Source organism: Prionailurus bengalensis, chromosome A1 (assembly GCF_016509475.1).
Source record: "Prionailurus bengalensis isolate Pbe53 chromosome A1, Fcat_Pben_1.1_paternal_pri, whole genome shotgun sequence".
NCBI classification, from domain to species: domain Eukaryota; kingdom Metazoa; phylum Chordata; class Mammalia; order Carnivora; family Felidae; genus Prionailurus; species Prionailurus bengalensis.
This window is the reverse complement of record NC_057343.1, coordinates 102,004,867-102,017,058: the sequence shown is the minus strand read 5'-3', so window position 1 is coordinate 102,017,058 and position 12,192 is coordinate 102,004,867. Positions and strand designations below refer to the sequence as shown.

The window sequence follows — 12,192 nt, the reverse complement described above, 5'->3', positions numbered from 1 at the left end:
CAGTTCCTGGCTTAGCTTCATTGTTGGCAGATGAGATTAATGGTCTTCTCTTGGTCTCTGACACAAGTTTATTTAGGTAACTAACTGAAATTTGTAAAATGTCCCCAAAGAAAATAAAGGTACCGAATGGGTGGGGCTCCTGGGTGGCTCAGTCGGTTAAGTGTCCAACTTTGGCTCAGGTCATGATCTCACAGTCTGTGGGTTTCAGCCCTGCGTTTGGCATTGTGCTGACAGCTCAGAGCCTAGAGTCTGCTTCAGGTTCTGTATCTCTCTCTCTCTCTCTCTCTCTCTCTCTCTCTCTGCCCCCACTCTCAAAAATGAATAAACATTAAAAAAAAATGTTTTTAAAGGTACCAAATGGGAAATCTTTTTATAAATAGTCTTCAGAAGTGCTTTAGACCACAGACTTTTGCCAATAAAAATTATATTTGCCAGCCCAGTTTCGGCCTTCCGTCAATCCATTGTCAACGCACACTCCTCTCCGTTATCTCTCTGCATGTGCGTGTTTACCAGGAACAAAGGACACCCAAAATGTGTCTTTAAAAGGTTCTTTTAAAAATCCACAAAAAGGAAAAGAGAGGAGAAGGAGAAAGAGCAGAAAGAAGTTCATGCCCCAATTTTGTCCTTGGGTCGACCTTTGTTCGTTCTCAGGTCTACAAGGTGGCCAGTGGTTCTGCTGGCTCTTTTATTCATTTGAACCTCAGTGTCCTTGTCCAGATCTACAGGGAGATGTCTGGAATCCAACACACAGACGCAGACGCACAGACGCAGGAGGAGCAAATGGCAGCCTAGTCTGTTGTTGCCTGAAGCCCCACGTGAAATTTGCCGTGTCCGTGCCACTGCCTTCAGGGTGCGTATGAGCTGAGCAAGTCCCGGTGGCGTGTCCTTCTACCAAAGAGAATAATCTGCGCCTTCTACTGAGATCAGATGAACTGAGGTAGTCATCGTGATTATGTATATTTATATTTTCTTATATTTGTGTATCTGTACATTATTACGTTTACATAGGCATTTGTAAACTGGGAATCCTTCGTTTAGTATAATACTCTATTCAGTTACATATAAATTCCTAACATTGTTCTTCCTGTTCTATCTCAGAGATTAGACCTTTCATGGGTATTCATGAACCGTGGAGGGGACAGTGGGCCTCTATTCCCTTTACCAATCAACAGCCAAGAACGGACAGAAGACCAGTTCTGCATTATGTTCTTGAGCCTTGTCTGCACTCACTATTCAGCCTTTCCTATGATGACTCTGCATCCTGGCTAGTGAAGTTAACCAAAACTTCCAATCACAGGATTATTAATAAAAGCTCTACTAATGCTTATTGATTTTATGGCAAAAGGGACTTTTCTCAGATTAAGAGTATTTGGATACCAAGGGTAATATCAGAGTTGTTCGAAATACATGCTCAGTTTAGTCAAACTACATCCGCTTAGCTGCTAGTCACATTGAAACTTCAGAGGGAACTATGTGAAAAAAACAGATGGTTAATACTCTACTGTATACTTGAAATTTGCTCAAATAGCAGATCTTCAATGTTCTTACCACACACACACACTTCACGTACACATGATAACTATGTGATGCGATGGATTGATTATGGTAATCACTTCACAGTATATGTACCTATCAAATCATTACACTGTATACCTTGTATACAATTTTGTCAATTATAACTCGAACTGGGAAGAAAAAGAAAGGCATTCAAATTATAAAGGTATGAGTATCTGTTTACAGATGATGTAACTGATTACCTTAAAAAAAATCCAAAGGAATCTACAAAACTACCACCAGGACTACTAAGTCGGTTTTGCAAGGTTGGAAAATCCAAGATCAACATGTAAAAATCTACAAACATCAGTAGTATCTGTATATACTACCAGCAAACAATCCCCACAGCATAAAAATACGCAACACTTAGATATAAATGGGACACACATTTGAAAGACCTACATAGGTACAACTAAAACACCACTGAGACAACCTAAGTAAGTAAAGAAACATGGCGTCCACTTAGGTCAGAAGAGTCTGTATTGCTAAGGCGTCACTCTCCCCCAGTTGATCTACACGTTTAGCATAATTCTTATAAAAATCCCATCATGGTTCTTTTGTTTTTGTTGAAATTGAGACAGTGAATCTAAAATTTACATTGAAATGCAGAGAAGACCCTGAACTCACCTCCTCCACCAAGGCACCAAACGTACACATATTTATTGTAGAGGAATTCCTCCTGAAGAAGAACTGACTGAACAGCTTCCAAACGACAAAAGACAGACCCCACACAGAACTGCAGGAGAGCTGGAGACACGGTTGCGAGAACACCCACCCTGATGCTGCAAAGTGCAGTAAGGAGGGATGGTACTTTGAGACACGGAGCAGAACTTTTTGCCCTGGGGCACAGGAGAAAGAGCCCTGGTTTCACAGGGTAACTGGAATATAAAAGAACCAGCCCTGAGGAGCTGTTGGAACTCTCTGGATCAGAGGGGCTTCCTTTCCCCCTCCACCTTGAGAGTGTGGAGGAGAGTGGGGTCTGCGAGCCCGGGCTGGCCTGCCACCTCGGTAAATCCCAAGCCCCCAGCCTGCCCCAACCCGAGCCATCCCACCGAGGCGACCTCAGCATGGTGAACACTTAAGCACCACTGGTCAGTGCTCATTACAGTGCTCACCCTGGCTCCAGTCCCCCTGCCAGGGTACCCCCTGAACTGAGCACCCTGGGACACCACAGCCTGCACTCCAGCTTCAGCTGTCCTGCCAGAGTGTCTTTTGTGCAGACAGCCCCAGGAAGGCCCTGGCCCATGCTCCCCCACATCTCCAGTCATCCCACCAGAACAGCCCCAGCATGGAGTGCCCCAGGACTCCCAGCCCACAGCAGCCACAGCTCCAACTGTCCAGCTACAGTCACGAGGCACACAATCTACACAGGGGACCATCATACACAGGCATTCCTCTAAGTTTAGGACAGTAGCTGTTCTTCCTAATTCACAGAAATACACACAGGAAGTCAAGCAAAATGAGGACACAACAGAATGTGTGCCAAACAAACAGGACAAAACCTCAGAAAAACAACTAAAAGGAACAGAGGCAACCAATCTACCTAATAAATAGTCCAAAGTAATGGTCATGAAGATGCTCACCAGGCTGGAGAGAAGAGGGGATGAATTACAGAGAACAACTAGAGGAAGTAAGAACTTCAACAAAGAGATTAAAAAATATATTGGGGTGCCTGGGTGGCTCAGTCGGTTGGGCGTCAGACTTCAGCTCAGGTCATGATCTCACAGTCTGTGAGTTCGAGCCCTGTTCAGGCTCTGTGCTGACAGCTCGGAGCCTTGAGCCTGCTTCGGATTCTGTGTCTCCCTCTCTCTCTGCCCCTCCCCTGCTCATGCTCTGTCTCTCTCTGTCTCAAAAATAAATAAAAACATTTTAAAAAATTAAAAAAAATATGTTAGAACCAAAGTTGAAGAATACAATAACTAAAATGAAAAATACAGCAGAGGGAATCAATAGCAGAGTAGAGGATGCACAAGAACGGATCTGCAACCTGGAAGATAGGCTTATGGAAAGCACCCAAGCTTACAGCAAAGAGGGGAAAAAAAAAAATAACTAGGATGGGTTAAGAATCTCTTGGACAACATCAATTGAACAAACATTGACATTACAGGAATTCCAGAAGGAGAAGAGACAGAGAAAGGGGCATGAAACTGCTTTTAAGAAACAACAGCTGAAAACTTATTGAACCTGGGAAAGGAAACAGACATCCATGTTCAGGAAGCATGAGGGTACGAAACAAGGAACCCAAGAAGGCCCACACCATGACTCAGATTTGAAATGCCAAAGATTAACGGTAAACAGAATTTAAAAAGCAACAAAGAAAGAAGCTCTTGGTGAAGGGCTAGGGAAACCCCGTAAGACTATCAGCTGATTTCTCAGCAGCAACTCTGCAGGCCTCAATGGAGTGACGCAACATACTCAAAGTGCTGAAAGGGAAAAACCAACAACCAAGAATACTGTACTCAACAAGGTTATCATTCAGAATTGAAGGAGAGAAAGGGTTTCCTTAGACCATGAAAAGTTAAAGGAGATGTTCACCATTCAACTGGTCTTACAAGAATTATTAAAGGGAGTTCTTTAATGGGAAAAGAAAAGGCCATAATTACCAGAAAATTATACAACTAAAAAATTTTATCAGTAAAAGCAAATATACAATAAAAGTAGTAAAGCAATCACTTAGAAAACAAGTATAAACGTTAAAAGACAAAAGTAGTAAAATCATTTATACCTAAAAAATCAGTTAAGGAACTCACAAAATACAAAGATGTAGGAAAAAAGACAATCTATACATAAAGCATGGAGGAGTAAAAATGAAATTCTCTTAGAACATGTTCAAACTTAAGTGACCGTCAACTTAATATAAACTGCTATATACTTAGGATGTTATTTATGAACTTTGTGGTAACCATAGGTCAGAAACATGTAATCAATACACAAACTCAGAAAGTCAAGTGTAACCCTAAAGACAGTCATTCATCACAAAGCTAGAGCAAGAAAATGAACACAGAAGAATTACAAAAACAATCAGAAAACAATTCGCAAAATGGCAAATGCTCTAAATGTAAATGGTCTAAATGCTCCAATGAAAAAACATTTGGGGTAACTAAATGGATTTAAAAATCAAGACTCTATGTTACCTACCGGACTCACTTCAGACCTAAGGACACATATACACTGAAAATAAAGGGATGGAAAAAGATATTCCATGCAAATGGAAGCAAAAAAAAAAAAAAGCCATGGTAATATTACTTATTTTACACAAAATGGACTTTAAAACAAAGACATGCATTACATAATGATAAGGGGTCAATTAAACCAAAGGGTGTAATAATTGTAATTATCTATGGACCCAACAATGAAGCACCCAAAACATAAAGCAAATATTAACAGACATGAAGGGAAAAACTGACAGTAATATACTCACAGTTAGAGGACTTGAACACCCCACTTACATCGAAGGATAGGACCTGCAGGCAGAAAATTGAACAGTATCCTTGAACATCATATTATACCAGCTGCATTTAACAGATGTATATAAAACATTCCATCCAAAAACAATGGAATACATGTTCTTTTCAAGTACACAAAGAACATTCTCCAGGGTAGATCACATGTGAGACCACAAAGAGTCTTCATATATTTAAGAAGACTGAAATTGTATCATGCGTCTTTTCCAACTATAGCACTATAAAATTAGAAATGAATTACAAGGAAAAACAAAAGTTGAAGAACTACAAACACATGGAAGCTAAACAACATGCTCCTAAAGACCCAATGGACCAAGAAAAAAGCAAAGAGGAAATTTAAAAAACAACAAAGATGGGGTGCCTGGGTGAATCAGTTCATTGAGCGTCAGATTCTTGATTTTGGCTTGGCTCATGATCCCAGGGTTGTGGGATCGAGCCCTGCAAAGGGTTCTGCACTGAGTGTGGAGCCTGCTTAAGATTCTCTCTCCCTCTGCCCCTCTCCCCTGCTCATCCACTTGTTCTCTAAATATAAAGAATAAAACATCCTTAATACATATATACATACATATATGAAGATAAGTGAAAATGGAAACACAAGAGTCCAAAATCTTTTGGATCCAGCAAAACCTGTGCTAAGTGGGAAATTCACAGTGATACAAGAAACAGGAAAAATCACAAGTACACAATCTAACTGTACACCTAAAGGACCTAGAAAAGAACAAATAAAATCCAAAGTTACTAGAAAAAAAGAAATAATAAAGATCAGAGCACAAATGAATTAGAAACTTAAAAAACAGTAGAAAAGATCAGTGAAGCCAAGAACTGGTTCTTTCAAAAGATAAACATAACTGATAAACCTTTGGCCAGATGCAGCAAGAAAAAATGAGAGAGGACCCAAATAATAAAATCAGCGATGAAAGAAGAAAAGTAATAACCAAAGTAATAACCAACACCACACACACACACACACACACACACACACACACACACACACATACACACACACACACACAAACGAAGGATTATCAGTACTACAGAAAATCATATACAAGAAAATTGGACAGCCTAGAAAAAGTGGATAAATTCCTGGAAACACACAATCTTCCAAAACTGAATCAGGAACAAACAGTAATTATGAAAGGTGCAAAAACTAATAAGAAACTGAATCAGTAACCAAAAATTCCCAAAGAACAAAAGTCCAGAACCAGATAGATTCATAGGAGAGTTCTACCAAACATTTAAAGAAAAGTGAATAATCATTCTACTCAAACTATACCAAAAAATAGAAAAGGAAGAAAAGTTTCTAAATACATTCTATAAGGCCAGCATTACCATTATACTAAAACCAGACAAAGATGCACACATGAAGGAAGGAAGGAAGGAAGGAAGGAAGGAAGGAATGGGAGGGGAGGGAAGGGGAAGGGAGGGAAGGGGAGAGAAGGAGGAAGGGAGGGAGGAAGGAAGGAAGTTAGAAAAATTACAGGTCAATATCCCTGATGAATATGGATGCAAAAATCCTCAACAAAATATTAGCAATCTACATTCAAAAATACATTAAAGGGATCATTCCCCACAATCAAGTGAGATTTATTTCTGGGATGCAAAGATGGTTCAATATTCACAAGTCAATCAATGTTATACATGACATTAACAAGATGAAGCACAAAAATCATATGATCATGACAAATAATATAGAAAATTCACTGAACTAAATTCAACATCTTTTCAGAATAAAAACTCTCAACTAAGTGAGCTTACAGGGAACATATGTCAACATAATTAAGGTCATATATGAAAACCCAAAGCTAACATCACACTCAATGATGAAAAACAGAGAGCTTTCCCTCTAAGGTGAGGAATTAAGGCACTTGCCACTTGTACTCAACATAGTACTGGAAGCCGTAGCCATAGCCATCAAACAAGCAACAAAAGGCTCCCAAATTGGTAAGGAAGAAGTAAAACTCAGTATTTGTGGATGACATGATACAATACATACAAAACCCTAAAGATGCCACCAGAAAACTATTAAAATAAATTCAGTATAGTTTCAGGGTACAAAATTAACATACAGAAATAATCTGTTCTGATTCTGTACCCTAATAACAAAGTGGCAGAAAGAGACACTAAGAAAACAATCTCATTTATAATTACACCAAAAATAATAAAATACCTAGGCATAAACTTAACCACGGAGGTGCAAGACCTGTACTCTGAACATGATAAAACCCTGATGAAAGCAATTGAACATGACTCAAATGCAAAGACATACTATGCTCATGGACTGGAAGAGTTTATATTATTAAAATATCCATACTACCCAGATCAATTTACAGATTCAATGCAATCTTTACCAAAACACCAACACCATTTTTCATAGAACTAAAACAAGTAAAAGTAAAATATGCATGGAACCACATAAGACTCTTCAGAGCCAAGCCAAATTTGAGGAAAAAAGAATGAAACTAGAGGTACCAAAATCCTGTATTTCAAGATGTACTACCAAGTTATAATAATTAAAACAGTATGGTACTGGCAAAATAGACACATAGATCAAAAGAACAAAATAGCCCACAAATAAACCAACAATTTTAGGTTCAATTAATCTTAAAAAAGGAGGCAAAAACAAGCAATGGGAAAAGATGTCTCCTCAACAAATAATGCAAACAGTGGACAACTACACGCATAAGAATGAAACTGGACCACTTTCTCACACCATACACAAAAATAAATTCAAAACGGATGTAAAGACCTAAATGTGAGACCTGAAATATACAATTCCTAGGAAAAAACAACTCAGTAATCTCTGTGACAATGATCTTAGCAACATTTTTCTAGTTTTTAAAGTTTATTATTTTGAGAGAGAGAGAGAAAGAGAGCACGTGAGTAGGGGAAGTGCAGAGGGACAGAGAGAATCCCAAATAGGGTCTGCACTGATAGTGAAGGGCTCGAACTCGTGAACTGTGAGATCATGACCTGAGCCGAAATTGAGAGTTTGACACTTAACTGACTCAGCCACCAAGGTGCCCTGCAACATTTTTCTAGATCGGTCTTCTCAGGTAAGGGAAACAAAAGTAAAACTGTCGGGGCTGCATCAAAATAAAAAGCTCCAGCACAGCAAAGGAAACCATCAACAAAATGAAATGGCAGCCTACTAAATGGGAGAAGATATTTCCAAGATAAAAGGGTAACATCCAAAATGTAAAAAAGAACTTATATAGCTCAACAGCAAACAATAAAAAGAATCCAATTTTAAAATGAGTAGTGGACCTGAATAGACATTTTTCCAAAAAAGTCATACATGTGTCCAACAGATGAATGCAAAGATGCTTAACGTCTCTAATCATTAGAGAAATGGAAATCAAAACCACAATGAGATACCGCCGTACCCATGTGAGTATGGCGAGGATGAAAAAGACAAGACATAACAAGTGTTGGTGAGGATGAGGGCAAGAAGGGACCCTCATTCACGGAAAATGTATATCGTGAAGCCACTGTGGAAAAAACAAGATGGAGGTTTCTCAAAAACTAAAATCAGAAATACCATATGATCCAGTAATTCCACCAGTGTGTATTTAGCCAACAAAAACACTAATTTGAAAAGATTTACGTACTCTTACTTTTCTTGCAGCACTGTTAACGAAGTCGAGATAAGGGAGCAACCTAAGTGTCCATCCATAGATGATGGGTAAAGATGTGTTGTATACACGCTCTCTGGAATATTACTCAGTCATCAAGAAGAATGAGATTTTGTCATTTGCAACAACATGGATGGACCCAGTGGGTATCATGTTAAAGGAGATAAGTCAGACAGACATAAACCATATCATTTTGCTTATTTGTCAAATCTAACAAACAAAAAACAGAAACAGACCTACAAATACAGAGTTGAGAACAAACTGAAGGGAACCAGAGGAATGGGGACAGTGGGCAAAATGGGTGATGGGGAGTGGGAGGTACAGGCTTTCAGTTATGGAATGAATAAGTAGCAGGGAGGAAGGGAATAGCATAGGGAATATAGTAAAAGTTACTGCAATAGTGTTGTATCGCGAGAGATGGTAGCTATACTTGTAGAAAGCAGAGAATAAGGTATAGACTTGTGGAATCAGTAGGCTGTACAACTGAAATGAAATACTGTGTGTCAACTATACTTTAATAAAAAATATATACCCAAAAAATATATAAGGAACATGACTCAATAGCAAAACCCCTGCAAGTAATCCAATTTAAAAACAAGAAAAGGACCTGAATAGACACTTTTCCAAAGAAGACCTATAAATGGCCAAGAGGTGCTCAACATCACTAATCATTAGTGAAATGTAAATCAATGATAGATAAACAATGATCTATCGTCTCACACCGGTCACAATGGCTGGTATCAAAAAGGAGAGGTACTTGTGATGCCTGGGCGCTGACAGCATGGAGCCTGCTTGGGATTCTCTCTCTCCCTCTCTCTCTCTGCCTCTGCCCCCCCGCTCTCTTTCTCTCAATATAAATAAATAAACTTAAAAAAAAAAGATGAGATACCAGATGTTGGTGACAATGTGGAGAAAAGGGAACCCTCGTGCTCTGTGGTGGGAACATAAATCAGTGCAGCCACTATGGAAAACACTAAGGAGGTTCCTGAAAAAAATGAAAACCAGAACTACCATAGGAGCCAGCATTCCATTTCTGGGTACATACTCAATGAAATCCCTATCTCGAAGAAAAAAAACCCTGAATATTCATGGCAACATTACAATAGCTAATGTATGGAAGCAACCTAAGTGTCCATCAACAGATGAAGATTACTTAGCCATAAAAAGGAAGGAAATTCTGCCATTTGCAGCAACATGAATGAAACGTGAGGTTATTATGCCAAGTACCGTAAGTCAGGCAGATAAAGACAAGTATTCTATCTGACTTTTATGTGGAATCTAAGAAAATCGATGTCACAGAAACAGACTGCTGGTTGCCAGGGGTGGTAGAAATGGGGGAAGGTGGTCAAAGAGTACAAACATTCAGTTACAAGACAGGTAAGTCCTGGGGACGTAATGTATAGCATGGTGACCAGTTAACGACAGTGCATTGTGTATTTGAAAGTTTCGAAGAGTAGATTTTAAAAGTTCTCACCACACGCAAAAAATCATTACGTGAAAGTGATGGATGTGTTCACTAATCCTCTTGTGGCAATCATTTTGCAATATATATATGTCTATCAAATCATTATGTTACCTTAAACTTACACAATAGGTTATATGTGAATTACATCTCGATGAAGTAGAAAAGTCCAAAAATTTAACTCAAAATGGTTCGTACATCTAAATGTAAAATCTATGACTATAAAACTTCTCAAAGAAAACATGGGAGAATACTTTTGTCATTTTTAGTTAGACAAAGATTTCTTACATATAACATCAAAAGCACAATCCATAAAAGAATAAATTGTATTAGAACTTCATCAAAATTAATAACCCTCTTCTTCAAAAACACTGATTAGAGAATGATAGGAAAAAAAGCCACAACTTGAAGGAAAACACTTGCAAATCGTGTATCTGAATCAGAGTGTGTATTTAGAACATATAAACAGCTCTTACAAGTCGATAAGAAACTCAGTTTTTAGAAAGATAAGACATCTGAACAAAAGCTCACTCAGAAAGATCTATGAATGTCCAATAAGTGAATACAAAGAGGTTCATTATTATTAAGTATGAAAATGGAAATTAAAACCATAGCAAGCTACTAGTACACAACAATTAGAACGACTAAAATTCAACGGACTCAATAGATTGCCCATTCTTCTCCTAGGTGAAATAAAACACATGTCCCACAAAGACTTGTATATGAATGTTCATAGGACCGTTACTTGTAGCCAGATGGGAAGCAGATTGAATGTTCGTCAACAGAACGAGCAAACGGGCATAGCTATCCAATGGAACACTACTCCACAATAATCAGTTTCCTGATACAAGGAACAAGGATGAATCTCGAAATAATTATCAAAAGTATATTCAGAGAGTACAAGAAATGCAACAAAAAAGGAGGCCACAGGTTATGTCTACATTTATAGAGAGTTCTGGAAAGCAAAGATTCATCTACAGTCGCAGAAAGCAGATCCATTAGTACTGGGGTGCAAGGGACGGGAAGGGGCAGCACAGAGGAATTACAAACTAGTACAAGAAGGAGCCTCTGGCTGGCTCAGTCAGTAGAGCATGTGACTCCTGATCTCAGGGCTGTAAATTCCAGTTTGGGGGTGGAGATTACTTAACAACAAACAAAACAAAGGGCTACAAGGAAACTTTTTGTAGTATGGGATACAATCATTATTTTGACGTGATGGTGTCACAGATTTATAGATATCAAAACTTTTCTGATTGTATGCTTTAAGTACACACTTTTCTATCAATGTCTTTTTTTAGGTTTATTTTATTTTTATCTTTTTAAGTTTATTTATTTTGACAGAGATAAAGACAGAGCAAGTGGGTGAGGGGCAGAGAGAGAGGGGGAGAGAGAATCCCAAACAGGTCCTGTGCACGGCCAGCACAGAGCCCAATGTGGGGCTCAAACTCACAAAACTGTGAGATCATGACCTGAGCTGAAATCAAGAGTCAGATGCTGAAATGACTGAGCCGCCCAGGGGTCCCTCAACATGTCTTGATAAAGTTGTTAAACTTAAAAACAAAAATGTTTATATTAACATAATAGCTGCAGGGGTGCCTGGGTGGCTCAGGTGGTTAAGTGTCTGACTTCTGCTCAGCTCATGATCTCGTGGTTCATGAGTTCAAGCCCCGCATCGGACTCTGGGCTGAGAGCTCAGAGCCTGGAGCCTGCTTCGGACGTTGTGTCTCCCTCTCTCTCTGCCCCTGCCCTGCTCATGCTCTGTCTCTGTCTCTGTCTCTCAAAAACAAGCATTTAAAAAATAATAGCTACCATGGTATTCTTGGTTGTCTGTTCAACTGTATTTAGTTCTTATTATTTAATGCAGTGGTAATACATTTGTTCAGCCCTATTAGGGCATGTACTTTTCCATCTACATGGATGTTCCACGTAACTGAGGTTTGAGTGGTTACCATATTGGAGAATGCTTACTTGAACCGTTTTTTTTTTTAACGTTTATTTATTTTTGACACAGAGAGAGACAGAGCATGAATGGTGGAGGGTCAGAGAGAGAGGGAGATACAGAATCCGAAGCAGGCTC

General features: G+C 38.9%; 1 protein-coding gene across 2 annotated transcripts in view; it reads left to right on the top strand.

The window, feature by feature from the left end:
* CEP120 (centrosomal protein 120) overlaps positions 1–1,331 on the top strand; it is an 81,105-nt gene extending 79,774 nt beyond the window's left edge. For both annotated transcript variants that reach the window (XM_043586352.1, XM_043586343.1), the window contains one exon: positions 718–1,331. In XM_043586352.1, coding sequence (XP_043442287.1) covers positions 718–792 — 75 coding nt within the window. In that variant the 3' untranslated portion in view covers positions 793–1,331. The remainder of the gene's footprint in view (positions 1–717) is intronic.
* Positions 1,332–12,192: the final 10,861 nt, after the last annotated feature.